Raw genomic sequence first — 17,557 nt, forward strand, 5'->3', positions numbered from 1 at the left:
CTATTATTCAATTACATTCGTATCTATAAGTTCTACTCGTTCTGCAATATTAACAAACAAGGTCGTAGAGCTATACGCTGTTTGATTAGATTCAATAACATTGGGCTTAAGATAATTTTGGTGCAGTGTAAGTGTGAAGAATATATATTGGAAGCGACGTTAGCACGATTATCTTAGATTATGTGACATGTTGTGATAAGTGCACAATGTTTCATATTTAATTTAACTGTTTTTCTGGAGATTGCAAAATTCCGCGAAATATCAGCGCAATTCCAATACAGCAGATAAGGGGACACGTTTTCAAAGACATCCATTTTTGCAATCGAGTTTCGTCTGCCGGAAACACAAGACATCAGGCCGTGCTATTTTAGATCGTTTTGCATCTCTCTTTCAAATTGGACATACATCTAATGAATTGGTCATGTTTTTCGCGTAATGTTGCTGCCGTTTTGACGGTTGCAGCCAACGGGAACGGTGATAATTTCTTAACGATTCTTAGCTGCGTTACGATCTTTCATCATTTCGAATAAGTGCCGTGGGGGGTATGAGAAGTTTCTCTCGGGTTTTCCACTGTCATCGCGAACTCTTCGCTTAACTATTACTAATATGTAGTACACTTAAAAGAAGTTCCTTAAAACTATGTTAAATTTAAAATATTATTATAATTATAATAATTGGTTAATGTCAAGATATATCGTGAAAAACCCATATTATATTCAAGATTAAAAGTATTAATAGTTTTTAAATTAAAAGAACAAAATATTTAATGTGAATAGCTTTTCAAAATGAAATGATATGATGGTATGTTTTTATATTTTTTCTTAAATAATATTTTATTTTTTATTTATCTGATATTTTTATTTATTTTTGCGAAGAATTCTTAATTATTTTTTTAACATTATGTGTAATATATCAATTATTGTCAAAATAATTTTGTAAGTATAATATATTTAAGAACTTATATTATTGTACTTTTAACTTAGTTTTTATTCTGGTTTATTTTCAGTGAAATTAATGTTTAGTTGAGTCTAGCATTGCCGAATCCCAATGAGGTGCTCGCTTAGACGAAACCTGCCAAGGAAAGTGAAATTCCCGGCGAGACTGGCGCAACTGAATGGGCTCAGCGATGCGGACAATTTTAGTCGCAAATTGCATGGCACAATTTGTCGCCAGTCGCCTGCAAAATCCCTCAGACTATTTTATAAAGTCGATGACATGACGCCGGCGAGCTTAGTCATCATGTTCGCCTGCAAACGGAAGCTTCGGATCGCATTTGGCCTTATCTTCTGGGCAAGCCTAGCCGTGGCCCAGAATGCCAGCGATAAAGTGGTTAGCGATCGGGGAGGAAGTCAACTTGACCAGGCGGGTTCGGCAACCGCCAAGAGTTTCGAACCACCTCCTGAATTCTACCGAGGTCCAGGATCCGGTTCGGGATCGAATACTTTAAGTGGTTCCAACACTCATTCCAAGAGCTTCGAGCCACCGCCTGAATTCTACCGGGGTCCAGGCTCAGGAGCAGGTTCGGGATCACATACTTTGAGTGGCTCCAGCACTCATCCCTCGCTGGGAAGTGTGGGCGAAAGTCTAAGTGAAACCTATAATAAGTGGCGAGCTGGAGGGGCAAATCTACAGGACAGGATCAGTGTGGGTGAGTTCATAGCGATAAGCAAGTCTTATATGAAAAGAACATTGTAGTATTATCTTTACTATACTCTGCTATGGTAGAGTATTTCCGTTCATAATATATGTATATTGAACAATTCATACATTGTTTAAACAGCACTCAAAATTATGCATAACTTTTAAGATCTTTAGGATGATAAGAGGAACATACTATCAGTTACATTTCTATCCAAAATCCAATCGATTCTTTAGTTTCAAAATACGTTCTTTTCGAAGCTATACAATAAAAGATTTTTACCGCCAAATACAGGTCCTTATGGAGCCGCAGGAGGAGGGGTATCGCATGCACCGACCGTGGGAAGTTTTGAAAGTAATTCCCATCCTTATCCCTACGAGTACTCCCACAGCAGCGCAGGATTAGGTGGAGCAGGTGGAGGTGGAGGAGCAAGTGGCGGCTATTTCGGAAGCTCGAGTGTCGAGGCGGGTATTCCGTTCGACGCGTATGGATCGCGTCCTGGTCACGGTGTTGGCCACGGTCACTACTCCCCGCCTGAGTACATGTATCCGTACCCACTGGATCCCCATCCCCACGAGATAGCCGCGCACAAGGGTCCCGGTCACGGTGATGTTTCATCCAAAGCCCTGCTAGCCAAGAGCTTTCTAATCCCGCTGGCCAGTGCTGCAGTCCTGGGAATCGCCGCCGCCCTAGTCAGCAATCCGCTGCTCCTCCAGTTGGGCACTGTTTCCGGACTGGGCACCATCGTCGGCAAGCGCAAACGACGTGCAACGTCGAAGAAAGCCCATAGATACACTTTATAAATATGCCATTCATAAGCGATCTAATGGAAAATAAACTTTTGTCTTCAATGAATCTGTATCGATAAGTAGCAATGCCTGATAAGATTCTATTAAAAGCGGTTAACAATTTGTGCAAATCAAAATTTTGAGATGGGTAAACGCTTATCTTTTAATCGTTGAAAAGGGTAGATATTTAGAAAAATATAACACTAATCAACAGACGGTTTTTCAGTTCTTTCCCTTATATGAAAAGAATAAAATGATATGTTTTGTAAGGATTTATTGAGAAATATTTGTTAGTGTTTTATGTTATTATTGAATAAAACATTTATTGTCATTCATTTATTTAATTTTTGTGCGATGGGCTAATAATATAACTTATTATTCAAAAGAACCAACATTAAACAGTTTGGCTATTACATTTTCTAGGCTAAAATCCATTTAATAATGAAAAAGAATTCGAATAAATAGTATTTATATATAAGGACGGTCATTAAAGTCATTGCGTAAACATACATATATGTATATCGTGGTATAAGATGTATAAGATTAATTTTAAGTTTAGTAGCCAACGGTTTTTAGTTAATACTATTTGACTTCACTTTATAGTGTGAAAAATTACCTTATGCCAATTAAAATTGGTTGAAAAATATCAGTCTTATAGAGTTCAGGAAGTAAGGAAAGGTTTACCAGCATACGGACTTTTCCTGGAGTATGTTATCATGGACACGTTGGGCCAGAAATCTGTAAATATAAAACGTTCTCAGTAAAGATTTCCTAAAGTCAGTGAATTATTTCAAACCTCATAGCGTGCGAGGGTACAGCTGCCACGAACAGCAGAAACAGGACATTTCCTAGCTCATCCGTGTGGGCATAGCACTTGTGGTAGTCCGAGCAGCTATATTGGTCCACCAGAAGTGCTTTGTTGCTCGAAGACTCCGCTTCAAATTGGTGCACTGCATCCATGGTCTGATCGAAGAACTTCTTAAGTATGTCCAGGCGCTGCAGGTCGCCCACAATGATGCGTTTGACACTGGCCGACTGGTTGAGATTCCTGGTAAACAGGCTTTTCCGCGAGTGTCTGTTGATCAGAATGATGGCCAACACATTGCCATCGATGTCCAGGTGCTCTGGCAGGCTGCGCGGCACACAGCGCTCGGCGGCCGCCAGGAGGTTGCTCTCGTTCCGATAGGCACTCATGGCATGGGCATGCAGCTCTCGGAACGAGGCATTCTCAGCGCCGCACAGGACACACAAGGCACTGTTGGAGGCCACGGGAATGCTGACGAATCGATAGGCTATGTGGGGACTCTTCACGGGCAGATAGACGGGCACATCGTGTTGCAGCGTGCTTGATGAGTTTAGAAGGAACAGCAGCAGTTCCCGATCGCGAGTGGCCAGGTCCCACCAGCCCTCAGTGGCCACAGCGATGCGATGACCCACCACCAGGCAGCAGAAGAGCGATCCGCAGTGGCCACTGAATTCGTTGAGGCACTGCAGCAATTGGGCATTTTCCGCTGCCAGCAGACAGTCAGTGTAGCCCAGAAGCTGTGTGCCCGCACAGGCCGCCTCCAGAATGGCGTCCACAATGGGCACATACTTCTTGGCATCCTTCTTCAGCCTCTCAAGCAGCGTGGCATGCGCCATTTCCGCGGCACGGGTGATGAACATGCCAATGGCCCCAAAGACCAGATCGGCCAGCGTCTGGAGCAGCTGCTCTGATCCCACGCCGCAGCCGCAGACGATCAGGGTGATGGCGTCGCTGTCCCGCCAGATGTACGTCCACTCCTCCGCATCAGCGGGAGCCAGATTCTGGCTGGGCTGCTGTTTGCTGGTCGTCGTGGCCTCCAGTTGGATGCCCAGCGATTTGAAGAACATGTGAAAGCCATTGAGGGAGGCCACTGTTGAGAAGGGCAGCTATGAAGGATCGAAAAGTTTATCACTGGCCGGGCTAAAACACTAACTAAAGCTCTTACATTTTCGCACTCTCCCTTTTTGCGTGTAAACACCGGCAAGCCGCCATTTGTTGTCAAACATAACAAATAAATAGACATTGCAAGCTCTTCTTCTTTTCCAAACTTGCAACGTATGAGCTTGGTATCGAATAAATCGATTACTTGTGTGGAGTATCGAAAAACATCTCACTTGAGATCAACCGCTTATCGATCTATGAAATATACCGATCGGCATAAGAAAATATACTAAAGTTAAATTTTACTATAAATAATGATTTAAAAATTACTGACCACTTGAATGACAATTTAAGAAGCTCTAGATCTCTTCTTTAAATACTTATAAATTATAAGTTTCAATTGAAATGATAATTTTATTTTTGCCTATCGTCAGCGATTTATCTCGAGGCAAGACGAAAGACAAAAAGTTATATATAATTTATTTTATTTTATTTTTAAATTTATTTTATATACAAATTAAAATTTGAGCTAATTTTTATTTTTCTGCCATTGGCTAGCAGGCCTTGAAGAATATAACAAAGTTGACCATATAAATTAACTTATCGATACATCCACGCAGCTATCGATATATTTGCATGCAGATCTGCGCCCCAGGGTTGCAGCCTATGTTTTCACCAATCCAACGACACCGCAGTACGGCCACATTTACACAAATTGCATTTCGCATTGTCCGTCGTCGTCGTTTTCACACGCTGCTCTTTTCTGGAATCGGAAAAAGGTAAGCTGGATAAGTGAATTGCATAGTTGTGATTGCAAATTACGCACCGCGTCCTCGCTGGCGTGTGTGGAAAGCCCGAAAAAGTGCAAAATGCCTCCGCAGTAAGTCGTCGCATTTGCGGCGGCGATGCGTTCGCCCGTGCCTGTTTGTGTGTGTGTGTGTGTGGTGTGCCGAGCGCTTGCCTGTATGTGTGCGTGTGCGAAAAAGTGTAAGCGCGCGCAGGCAGTAAGCGTGCGCTTGTATTTGTAAGTGTGTTCCAAAAAAATGAAATGAAACGAAAAACAAAAAATAAATATGGTTGCCTGCCCGCAAGGCGGAGGAGTACGCAATATGTTATAACCGATGCAACGATCTATTTCGCAGCTCCAGGTCCAGTCCCGGCACCAGATCCAGGTCCCGATCCGATCCAGATCGAGAGTCGCCGCTCCTCACCGTCATCACACAAGCAGCAGCAGCAGAAGAGAAGAAGAAGCAGCAGAAGCCGCCGCACATCTCCGTCACTACAACAACAACAACAACAAAAGAAGCGAAGAAGAGGAAGAAAAGGGGAGAAGAAAAAACAACAAGGAGAAAATATAAGTAATCCGAAGAGAATACGTGAATTTCCAGCTCATCCGGCGGCGGAGGAAGCCAAGAAGCTATCAAAATTAACGCGGAAACAACTGCCGAGCGACGCAGACGCGAACGCCGCTTCTTCTACCACATGGCGACTGTGCTGACATCGGATGAAGCGAGCAAGATGCTCGACTTCACGCAGAAGCTGGACATCAATCTGCTGGACAAGATCGTCGAGACGGTGTACACAGCGCAGGGTGAGCAATTGCGGCTCGCCCAGAGCATACTGACCACGCTGAAGGAGCATCCGGAGGCATGGACGCGGGTGGACAGCATTTTGGAGTACTCACAGAACCAGCGGACAAAGTTCTATGCTCTGCAGATCCTCGAGGAGGTGATCAAGACACGCTGGAAGGTCCTGCCGCGCAACCAATGCGAGGGCATCAAGAAGTATGTGGTCAGTCTGATCATCAAGACCTCGTCGGATCCCAATGTCATGGAGCAGAACAAGGTTTATCTGAACAAGCTGAACATGATACTGGTGCACATCCTGAAGCGCGAATGGCCGCGCAACTGGGAGACGTTCATCAGTGACATTGTTGGTGCGTCCAAGACGAACGAGAGCCTGTGCATGAACAACATGGTCATCCTGAAGAACCTCAGCGAGGAGGTGTTCGACTTCTCCCAGGGCCAGATCACGCAGACCAAGGCCAAACATTTGAAGGACACCATGTGCTCGGAGTTCTCGCAGATCTTCACGCTCTGCTCCTTCGTGCTGGAGAACTCGATGAACGCCGCCCTGATCCACGTTACACTGGAGACTCTGCTCCGGTTTCTCAACTGGATTCCGCTGGGCTACATCTTCGAAACGCAGCAAATCGAGACGCTGATATTCAAGTTCCTCAGCGTGCCCATGTTCCGGAATGTGACCCTGAAGTGCCTGTCCGAAATCGCTGGCCTGACGGCGACCAACTACGATGAGAACTTCGCGACGCTCTTCAAGGACACGATGGTGCAGCTGGACCAGATTGTCGGCCAGAACATGAACATGAATCACATCTTTAAGCACGGCACCGATACGGAGCAGGAGCTGGTCCTCAATCTGGCCATGTTCCTGTGCACCTTCCTCAAGGAGCACGGCAAACTGGTGGAGGATGCCAAGTATGTGGACTACCTGAACCAGGCGCTCATGTATCTGGTAATGATCAGCGAGGTGGAGGACGTGGAGGTGTTCAAAATCTGCTTGGAGTACTGGAACAGCCTGGTGGAGGACCTGTACAATTCGGAGTTCTTCCACCCCACCCTGGAGTCCTCGAAAAGGCAGCAGGTCTATCCCCGGAGACGCTTCTATGCCCCCATCTTGTCTAAGGTGCGATTCATAATGATCTCGCGCATGGCCAAGCCGGAGGAGGTGCTGGTGGTGGAGAACGAGAACGGGGAGGTGGTGCGCGAGTTCATGAAGGACACCAACTCGATCAATCTGTACAAGAACATGCGCGAAACGCTGGTCTTTCTCACCCATTTGGACTCTGTGGACACGGACCGCATCATGACGCTAAAGCTGCTTAATCAGGTGAACGGATCGGAATTCTCTTGGAAGAACCTGAACACACTGTGCTGGGCCATTGGTTCCATATCCGGTGAGCTGGGTTTTTTTGTTTCCAGTCTTTGTAAACTAAGGTTTAATCATCGGATCAAACGTGATTTAAAACCTATGTCTTCGTTAATTTACTAATATCCATCAAAATGACTCCCCTCCTTTAGGTGCTTTCTGTGAGGAGGATGAGAAACGGTTTCTGGTCACCGTCATCAAGGATCTGTTAGGTCTGTGCGAGCAGAAGAAGGGCAAGGACAACAAGGCCATCATTGCCTCCAATATCATGTATGTGGTGGGACAGTATCCGCGCTTCCTGCGCGCCCACTGGAAATTCCTCAAGACGGTGGTCAACAAACTCTTCGAATTTATGCACGAAACGCACGATGGTGTCCAGGACATGGCATGCGACACGTTCATCAAGATTGCTATCAAGTGTCGCCGCTACTTTGTCACCATCCAGCCGAATGAGGCATGCACCTTTATTGACGAGATTCTCACAACAATGAGTAGCATTATTTGTGATCTGCAGCCGCAGCAGGTGTGTTTTTATAATTATAAGTTAAGTTATTATAAGTTTCTCAGTTGTAAGTTGATTTATGTTTTTATATAAATTTAAAAAAATTTTATTCTAATAACGCCTTGCATAAATTTATAGGTTCATACATTCTATGAAGCTGTCGGCTACATGATCTCCGCCCAGGTGGATCAGGTGCAGCAGGACGTGCTCATTGAGCGGTACATGCAACTGCCCAACCAGGTGTGGGATGACATCATATCCCGGGCCTCGAAGAACGTTGACTTCCTGAAGAACATGACCGCTGTGAAGCAGCTGGGCAGCATTCTAAAGACGAATGTGGCCGCCTGCAAGGCCCTGGGACACGCGTACGTCATTCAGCTGGGCCGCATATATCTGGACATGTTGAATGTGTACAAGATAACCTCGGAGAACATCATCCAGGCCATCGAGGTGAACGGCGTCAATGTGAACAATCAGCCCCTGATCAAGACCATGCATGTGGTCAAGAAGGAGACGCTCAACTTAATATCCGAATGGGTGTCGCGGTCCAACGACAATCAGTTGGTGATGGACAATTTCATACCGCCTTTGCTGGACGCTATTTTGCTAGATTATCAGGTAAGGTCTCTAAAGAAACTTCCAAACCCAAAAAAGAAACTAACAATAAACAATCCTAGTATATCAATTTATTATTATAGTGTTATAACTAAGATAACTCGTATTTTTTAGCGCTGCAAAGTTCCATCGGCACGTGAGCCCAAGGTTCTAAGTGCGATGGCAACCATTGTTCACAAATTGCGCCAGCATATCACCAATGAAGTACCAAAAATATTTGACGCCGTCTTTGAGTGCACGCTGGACATGATCAACAAGAACTTTGAGGACTTCCCCCAGCATCGGCTAAGCTTCTACGAGCTGTTGCAGGCGGTCAATGCGCACTGCTTTAAGGCGTTCCTCAACATACCGCCGGCTCAGTTCAAACTGGTCTTTGACTCGGTGGTGTGGGCATTCAAGCACACCATGCGCAATGTGGCCGACATGGGATTGAATATCCTCTTCAAGGTGAAAATAGCAACATATCCTATGCTGAACTGATCTCTTAAAACTCGAAGTTTTTGTATAACAATCCGATTTTGTTCTATTACAGATGCTTCAAAACTTAGACCAGCATCCAGTTGCGGCGCAGAGCTTCTACCAGACCTACTTCACGGATATTCTGATGCAGATTTTCTCGGTGGTGACCGACACCTCTCACACGGCAGGGCTGCCCAATCATGCCATCATCCTGGCGTACATGTTCTCACTGGTGGAGAACAGGAAGATTACGGTAGACCTGGGTCCAATACCAGATAATATGATATTCATACAGGAGTATGTGGCGTCACTGCTGAAATCGGCATTCAACCATCTGTCCGATAATCAGATCAAAGTCTTTGTCACTGGCCTTTTCAATTTGGACGAGAATGTGCAAGCATTTAAGGAGCATTTGAGAGATTTTCTCATACAGATTCGCGTGAGTATAACTGGGATATGCTCTGTATTAAATATGATACTATATTATCATGTTATTTAACTTACAGGAGGCCACCGGCGAGGACGATTCCGATCTGTATCTGGAGGAGCGCGAAGCGGCTCTGGCCGAGGAGCAGTCCAACAAACATCAAATGCAGCGTAATATTCCAGGCATGCTGAATCCGCACGAGTTGCCAGAGGATATGCAGGACGAATAGATGTCGATGTCGATGTCCCAGAGCTAGAATGTTTTAGTTGATGCTTGAGAATGATGAGAATGATGATGATGATATGAGGACAGGATGGTGATGTATGAGTGTTTCTCGAGCGAGAAAGTATAAATGTTTGTTTGATTGAATGCATATAAGTACGTTATATATATAAATACACCCACACACACACGACCCCACACACACACATGCATACACATACTTCTATACAGATATAGTTGCGTTAAATGGTGAATGAGTAAATGGTTATACGTGCGCAATTACATACATTAATATGATTAACATATTTTTGCGCATTGTCCTCGACATACCAGCATAAATAAGAAACCAGTTCCCAAACTCCCGCCCTTTATCCCCTTTATATCCATTATATAGTTGTAAAACGTCATACTAAAGGCAACCAACCGATACGAAAGATGCAAACTTTATTGTACTAATATAAAATAATAATGTTTGTTTGGAATTTTTTAAATGAGTAATTGTAGAAATATCGAGTATGAATGAATATTTGAGCAAACACAAAACACACACACACACACCTCTCAGAGAAAACTCCCACACACACAAACATGAGCAAAGGAAACAACAACAATAATATGAGGAAGAAAAAAGAAGCCTAAAATAAATAATTAATTTGTAGTGACCGAAAAACAGATCAGATGCAGCGCAGGTGTAACAAAATTATATGCAATCGTTTTGCATAAATTTAGAATTAACACGATGATTAGAAGACGATGAACACAATAAGGAGATGATCAAGCAAACACGGCATCATAACCAGAATAGAGTTCATGCAATGTGTGAAAGTAGCACTAAAACGCAAATACCCAAAACACAAATACATCAAGAAAAACAAAAATAACCATAGTAATGCGTATTAATGATGATGTTTAAATTTTTACATAATTAGTTTGTACATTAATTTAAATAAAAATCAATTAAAACTACATTGATGTATGATGCAAAGCCATATTCAAGTTTTAATTATCAACCACTGGATAAGAGTGATTCGAATAGGAGAACTTTCTCTAATACTTTTCATTTTATTTTAAACTAGGAAATCCCAATTAAACCTTTGAAATGTTTGTTCCATTAATAGAGAAAAACATTTGTCAAAAGAGGATAATTTATTTGGATTATTTAAAGTCAAGTTTACATAATTTTAAAAGAAACACTTGAGTTGGCAGTCATACAATTATTTTTAATAATACTTATAACTATTTAGGACCGAATTTTCTCGGCACCGACAGTCGATTGTTGTGCAGAAATTGCGTGTCCTTTGAATATGCCTTCCAGGTCTCGAAAATGTTTTGTGAAATAAGCCAGGTATTGCCAACTGGTTCCTGAGGATAAATATCGGTCTTGTTGCTAAAAGGCAGTTCAATTCGCTGCGAGACTTTCTGCTTATAGGCAGTGCCATTAAATGGTTGCTGGGAGTGCAGAGCCACGTTCACATCCTCCAGGAAGAGACTCCAACGCGGTGCGTAGTAATCCCTCACCAATCCCGACCACTGTTTGCAGGCGTAGTCCAGGATCTGGCCATCGGGACCCCAGGCGGTAATTTGATTCCTGGCATTGAATTCAAAGTTCCTGCGGTCCTCTTGATTGGGGGCCGCTCGCTTGGCCTGCTCCAGCCAGCTGCCCAACAGAAAGTTATAGCCGCTGGCCAGGATCAGCTCCATATCATCAAGCAGCTGCAGCAGCTTTCCGCTAAGGTACTCAAATCGCGGCTCCTGGCGCTTTCGGTAGGCCGACCTCAGATTGATGTACAACTGATCAGCACTGATCTGCAGGAACTGCCTGGTTATGTCCACCAAATCGTGCTCGTACATATCGTACCGGTCGTCCTCCAGCGGGATAATGGCACGGGCGGAGAGCAAAAGGTGCCAGGCATCAAGAACCACGCTGGCATTGTACCAGGTGAAGGGCTCCTGATTAAAGGATGGTCTGCGTGTCACCACATACTGCCCCCGCATCTTCTGTAGACCACGGAAGGAGTACACACTGTCCTTTAAGAGCAGCCAAGCCTGCTCCAATCGCTCATCCTTGACGCCATAACGTGTATGTGAGAAGTGCGAGAACCAACTGTCCAAATCCAAGGGTGATTCACTCCAACCGCGCTCCAACGTAAAAGAATACATCACATAGTTCTGGCCAATGCCCTCGGGAGTGATGCCCGTGCCCACCATGCTGCTGTTGGGCAATCGACGTGCTGCCTCTATGCCGGAATTAATCAGCTTGGCGGATCCGAACATCCCCAGGGTTCCGCCGAAGTTGTGCAGCATGCACCAGATGAATGGCTGGCCAAAGTAGGAGTTCGTCAGCTCGTACTGCGGGAACTGCTCACTCTGGAGGTCGAGCACCAGGATACGACCACGTGGCACAGCTGTGAGGAACGCCTTCGCCATGTCCGTGGTCCAAAAGGGATTCTTAACGAACATCCAGCCCTGTAGCAGCCAAACAGCCTGAGGATCAATATCCCGCATGGATGCGTATATAGCCGCCGCTGTAGATCGCATGTAATCCGGTTTGGCCACCGGTGGCTCTAGTTCGTTAAAGGGATCACAGAAGAAAATGTGATTTGAACCGTAGGTGGACACCACGCGACTCAGGAAACTCTCGGCTATCTGGTTGAAAAGCGGCTCCGTGGGCTCCACAAAAAGACCGCAGCAATAGCGATCGGGAAACTGATTCCATCGCTGGACCTCCATGAAGGTGGAGTTCGGATGCAGGCGCTTTAGAGCCCTTGGCACATGGCCAGCAAAAGCGGGCAAGGCCACGCTCATGCCCAGATTGCGCTGGGCAGCGAGGATCTCCTGCTGGAGGAGCAGTTGCAGGCGTTGCCACTCCGGTTTCAGGGGACCAGCCCATCCGCGGATGTTGCCCATGCGTTGCCAGGCCTGAAAAGCGGGACCAGCCAGATGGGCATCGATTTCCTCGCGACTAATACCCATATCCGTGTACACCTCCACCCAGATGGCTTCCTGGACGGGGGCAATGGTGAGACTGATGCCCATCAGGGCCATCCAATCCAGGTGGCGGCGCCATTGCTCAAAGTCCCACCACGCAAAGCTGTAGCTCCAGGTGCACACGTTCTGGTGATAGATGATGGGACTCGCTGATGTCGATTCTATGGTCACATTGGGAAACTGTAGATTGTAGGGCAACTCGATGCGCACCTTGAACCAATCCACGTCCTTATTCAGGACGTATTTCAGGTAGTGATGGAAGGCCTTGCACACGGAGACGCCATCCCATCCCACCAGCAGGATACGGCCATCGTCCAGCATGCTAATCTGTGGGAAAAAGCGGAGTTTTAAAGAAACTTCTTAAAAAATTTGAGTGAGCTATTTTCTCTATCCTAAGATATATGATTATTATAAGGTTCCTAGAGAACTATGTATTATTTTGTTTAGAAAAAAAACTCCATCCAAACGGAATTCACTATGTAAATGTAAAGGTTTTTAAAATTTCCAGATCTTTCGCGTACTGAAATGTGTAACATCATAACCATTCTAAACAACCATCAAATTTCTTAAAAAACTTTTAGGACTTTAAGAGCTATTACAATACCTTTTAAAATATTATAATCCCATAAACGATTTTACATACCTGAAAGCTGCGTATTGCTATTCGCTTATTGACCTGCACCTGAAACAATTGAGAGGATCGTGCGCCGATTACTCTACTGATTACCGCCATGGCAGCGGACTCCTGAACTTTTGGTGGAGTACCAGGCGCCAAGTGGGCAGCTAAATGCAGTCCCATTTCACGACCTGCGCCGCCATTAAAGTCCAGTTTCGATCCGCGTCCACGCTGCAGACAAAGAACCGCTAGCAAGGCCAAGGCCAGATTCCATTTCAGATGCATTTCTGCCGACCGTCACTCCCATGTGTCAATGTCAACGGGGTCCAAGTGACTGACTGACTGACAGCTCCTCCGCTCGCAATTGCGGGTCTCTCGAAGAATGCGGGCCGAGAAGAACGAGCACTAAGTGAGCTCGATGAGCGGACAATGGAGGAGGAGAGCAGCTGGATTCGATCACTTTCTTCTTATCGCCAGATTGAACAATGACGCACTCAAGATCTCCATCGCGGGGGATTTGACACACTCTTTGAAAGTACCTTAGCTTTGATAAGAAGTTTGTAACATATGGTAATGGAATCTTTTCTTAAGAACCCTGACCTACTTTAAAGGTATTTTTATAATAGCAAGTCTTTCACCTATCCTGACAGTAATTAGCATTATAACATAAAAATAAACTAATTTATTATTAAATGATAATAGGAGAGTATTGTATTCTTTTAATCACAAAAGTAAAATGGGTATCTTCTCCAAACATCTATTGGTATCATTAGAAACTGTTTAAGCTATGAAAAGAAAATCAAAAAATGTCTTTGATGATTAGCCATTGTAGTTAATTTTAAAAAATATTGACTTCTTTGGTTAAGCAGAAATTTCGATATATGTAGGTTACTTTTCAACTTAAGCCAAGAGTATTTTAAAATCGGTCTTAAAAATTGTATCCTCTTCTTTTTCCTTATGTTTTATGGAACTCTATTCTCTCAGTTTATAAGCAATAGCGGTAAAAACTACTCTCTATCGGAATGGTGTTTTAGTTCTTCACCAAAATGCAACCCAGATATATGGGTTCGATCCCCGATCCATTATTTAAAAAATTGCCAGTACAAGGTCGTTTGAGCTTTATTGCACATATTTTGTCTTAGACACTAACAATAATATAGTTTATACCGCCGACTAAGCAGCGATCGTAAGTATGTAAATTTATGCAACTGCAAAAACCCTCAAATCACCACGCACGAGTGAAATGTCGAATGCTCCGTGTGACAATCCGTGTATATGATTCCTAACAAATTTAATAACAATTTAGCGATTTAATATATATAAAATATATGTAAAAAATTATAAACTCACAGCGGACAATGCAACGCGATGTTTTCTACCATTGTTTCTTATGTTTTTTTTTTTTTGGCAACAAAATACAATTTCTAAGCCTTGGCCAACAACAAACGTACGAGTACGTCGGTGATGTATATATTGGTGCTTAAAAGCTACGCTTAAATACCTATCATATACAATTTAAATGTTAAAAGCCTTTCGTGTTGCTCACTATCTACACACATAAGTATGCTCAAAATCAAAATCAAAAATGACTAGCTCTAAACAGCCGCTGGCAAGTACTGAAATCATCTAATCACTAGGTAACTCTAGGTCGCTATCCTTAAATACAAGTTAAGTACGTATGCAATTCATGTCTATGTGTTTTTGGCTGTGTGAGTTTACTGTACTGACTACTAAAACAACCTGGTTATAATATTGTTATTCGTTTGCGTTAACGTTTGGCCCAGGGAGAAGCAAACTGATCTTTGGACACATCACTCTTCAATTTCCATTTTACCACAATCTCTTTTCAATCCACGATTGCAGTAAATTCGTTGTGCACCACGTTCTCCTAAACCTTTTTAAGTTTTTTAACTTCACAATCCAAGTTCCAAAGTTTCTCCCTTATATAATTGAAATAAGGTCCTTTTTAAAGTGCGCTTTTCAAAATCAGAAGAACCAGCTTCAAGTTAAATGTTGTGCAAAGTATATAGGTTCAAGTTCGATTCGAGTATCGAATTCACAACTTCACAGCATTCAGCATTTTTGGTCAACAGTATGCTATAAAAATCGAACCATATCTTATGAAAATCATATCAGAAAGATATGATCTTGTCATGAAACCCTCTAGATCTGGGGTTAAACTCTCCGCTCCGAGCTTCTCCAATCGTTTTTCTATGGTATGGACACCCATTAAATTACATTTCTGGCTCTTCAACTAGGCTTTCGGTTGGCACCTTCTCGTTCTCTGTAAATTCGTTGTGCACACGGACTCTACCAATCCGAATTCCAGTACCCCACCTCACTCGCTGATGGAGTAGGCTTTCCGTATGCACTTGCTGTGCCTGGTGATCCTCAATTCCTCGGCATCGTGCGCCGGATGCTGGCGATGGGTCACTGTTTCCGGCAGTTCGGTCGAAGACTTGTTCAGCGCATAGGTGCGGATGAAGTCAATGGTGGAATAGCCCTGCGTTCCGGAGCACTCCTTCGCCTTATTGGCTGGGGCCTCTGCCACTTCGGCGGCAACGCTGTTCAGGCTTTGGGTTTGAGCGGGTGGTGGGGGTACGTCCAGCGCTGTACCAGCCTCAGGAGTAACTGGAGCAGTCACAGCTGCTGGTGCCGGGGTGGTGATCAGCGACAGGCCGCTGCCGAAACCATTGATAGCTTTGGGCGAACTCGCCGGACCCGAGGGACTTCGTGGCTGGTCAAGATCGAGCACTATATAGTTTACCCCGCTGCTGCCCGCTAAGCTGGTAGGCGTGGCGGGCTCCTGACTGACTGTCGGTTCCCTTGGCAGCAATGGCAGCTCCAAGCGGTTAACATTCTCATAGCACCGCTCGTTGCTCAGATCGAAGATCAACGCCTCCACATTGGCATACATGTGCACGGCATCGTTTGGGCTCAAAACGGGAGCTGGAGCTGGGGCAGATTCCAGTGGTGGCAAATCCAACGTACGCCTACGCATGCTCAATCTATTCCCCGATGGTGGGGTGGCCAGCAGATCCGTTGAGTTACCCTCCAGACAGCAATCCGGTAGAGCCCGCATGGGCTGATCCAAATAGGCACTGGGTATCAGGACTGGGGATTGCAGATGGGGCGGAGAGTCATCCACTTGCGAGTCGTTTGATTGTAGCGTATACGATGCATTTGCGCTGGAGTGCTCACTGTGGAAGTTGCCCAGCTGGCGGCTCATCAGGGGAGCTGGTTCCAGATAGTTATTGCCCTCCGTTCTGCCCATGTTGGCGGACACCGAATGGTTGGAGTTGACCCTCTCCCGTTCGCCCTGCACAAAGGCATCCGTATTCACGGCATTGATGTAGCGCTGGAACATCGGATACAGCTGCTCGGCGTTGTGCACCCGGAAGGTGTAGATCCCCGGGCCGGACATGCAACGGCGACCCGCCTCGAAGGAGAAGAGATCGGCATTGAGGCCATAGCGCCGGAGATGCTGCAAGGCCCACACGATGGGCTCGCAGCCGGGCGTCTGGAAGATCAGTTCGCGGGGCGTCAACTCCAGGTAGCCACTCCGGATGATGGGCGTGCCCGGCGTGGGCTGCAGGTGGGCCACGCGCACTCGGAACACATTCTCATGACCACGCAGCTCGTTCAGCTTGCTGCTGCTAGTGATGCATCCCATGGTGCCGAACTGAAAGGGAGATAGATACATGATATTTATGGGTACTCCACAATACGTTTGAACAGTGGTTATGCACACCTGGACGGGCAGATCCGCCTGGCTCTTATCGCAGCGGGCATGGGAGAATTCGCAGGGCGATAAGAGCACCACCACCACCCACAAGCTCCGCCTGCAATTCGCCACCCACTGTAGGCTCTGTGGGGTTGTCGACTGGTCCTGGCCCTGTCCTGGCTATATCCTGCTGCTCTGGCCAACTGCTGTGCCCCAGGACATATGCTGATTGTTGTTACTCGGCCAGGGATATTCCGTTCGTGTGGTATAAAATTTATTCTACGACTTTTCCCCTCTCCTAGCTGAAGTGAACGCAACTGTGAGCAGTGGGACTGCCAACTTGTTTTCGCAAAAAGGACTTGTGAAAAACACAGACTTTAAATAAAACAATGGAAAATTAAATACACAAAGAAGTTTAGTTTTTAAAAAATCTAAAACAAGCTTAAAAATGGATCGATAAATCATTTCAGTTGATACTTTTAGTTTTCATTCATTTTTATTTATATTTTCCGTAAAGAGTATGGACTGTGATGTTTCAAAGTATAACTCTTATCGTAATCTAAAATAAAAAAAAGGTATATCTCTGAAGAGTATTGATTTAATTCCAAGTGATGATTCAAGTTAAAACTTTTTTGTTCGTAATCTGAGGTAAGAAACAATAATATCTATAAGTATTTCAAAACGTTACACATTTCCCAAAGAGTTATAAAATAATAAGGATAACA

General features: G+C 44.8%; 5 protein-coding genes across 8 annotated transcripts; 2 read left to right on the top strand and 3 right to left on the bottom strand.

The window, feature by feature from the left end:
* Positions 1-89: 89 nt before the first annotated feature.
* Positions 90-2,679, top strand: LOC119548798 (pro-resilin). 4 transcript variants are annotated; one of them, XM_037856376.1, is made up of 3 exons: positions 90-127; positions 1,007-1,648; positions 1,934-2,679. In XM_037856376.1, the coding sequence occupies exons 2-3, from the start codon at positions 1,048-1,050 to the stop codon at positions 2,440-2,442; spliced, it is 1,110 nt and encodes a 369-aa protein (XP_037712304.1). In that variant the 5' UTR covers positions 90-127; positions 1,007-1,047; the 3' UTR covers positions 2,443-2,679. The 4 variants fall into 4 exon arrangements, with proteins under 4 accessions (XP_037712304.1, XP_037712301.1, XP_037712303.1 ...); XM_037856373.1 differs by lacking the exon at positions 90-127 and adding an exon at positions 337-801; XM_037856375.1 differs by lacking the exon at positions 90-127 and adding an exon at positions 337-542.
* Positions 2,680-2,738: 59 nt separating this feature from the next.
* Positions 2,739-4,582, bottom strand: LOC119548797 (protein fuzzy). Its single transcript, XM_037856372.1, has 3 exons — positions 4,398-4,582; positions 3,224-4,338; positions 2,739-3,165 (listed from the first exon to the last, which is right to left on the bottom strand). Exons 1-3 carry the CDS (start codon positions 4,473-4,475, stop codon positions 3,108-3,110), a joined length of 1,251 nt encoding a protein of 416 aa, XP_037712300.1. The 5' UTR covers positions 4,476-4,582; the 3' UTR covers positions 2,739-3,107.
* A 392-nt stretch (positions 4,583-4,974) lies between these two features.
* LOC119548795 (exportin-1) lies at positions 4,975-10,470 on the top strand. Its single transcript, XM_037856370.1, has 7 exons — positions 4,975-5,112; positions 5,476-7,307; positions 7,432-7,802; positions 7,920-8,399; positions 8,511-8,843; positions 8,929-9,294; positions 9,362-10,470. Exons 2-7 carry the CDS (start codon positions 5,816-5,818, stop codon positions 9,509-9,511), a joined length of 3,192 nt encoding a protein of 1,063 aa, XP_037712298.1. The 5' UTR covers positions 4,975-5,112; positions 5,476-5,815; the 3' UTR covers positions 9,512-10,470.
* A 161-nt stretch (positions 10,471-10,631) lies between these two features.
* Positions 10,632-13,454, bottom strand: LOC119548796 (alpha-N-acetylglucosaminidase). The gene is made up of 2 exons (XM_037856371.1): positions 13,136-13,454; positions 10,632-12,819 (listed from the first exon to the last, which is right to left on the bottom strand). The coding sequence occupies exons 1-2, from the start codon at positions 13,391-13,393 to the stop codon at positions 10,741-10,743; spliced, it is 2,337 nt and encodes a 778-aa protein (XP_037712299.1). The 5' UTR covers positions 13,394-13,454; the 3' UTR covers positions 10,632-10,740.
* A 755-nt stretch (positions 13,455-14,209) lies between these two features.
* Positions 14,210-17,153, bottom strand: LOC119548013. Its single transcript, XM_037855082.1, has 2 exons — positions 16,860-17,153; positions 14,210-16,790 (listed from the first exon to the last, which is right to left on the bottom strand). Exon 2 carries the CDS (start codon positions 16,779-16,781, stop codon positions 15,447-15,449), a length of 1,335 nt encoding a protein of 444 aa, XP_037711010.1. The 5' UTR covers positions 16,782-16,790; positions 16,860-17,153; the 3' UTR covers positions 14,210-15,446.
* Positions 17,154-17,557: the final 404 nt, after the last annotated feature.

Source organism: Drosophila subpulchrella, chromosome 2L (genome assembly GCF_014743375.2).
Source record: "Drosophila subpulchrella strain 33 F10 #4 breed RU33 chromosome 2L, RU_Dsub_v1.1 Primary Assembly, whole genome shotgun sequence".
Taxonomy (NCBI): Eukaryota; Metazoa; Arthropoda; class Insecta; order Diptera; family Drosophilidae; genus Drosophila; species Drosophila subpulchrella.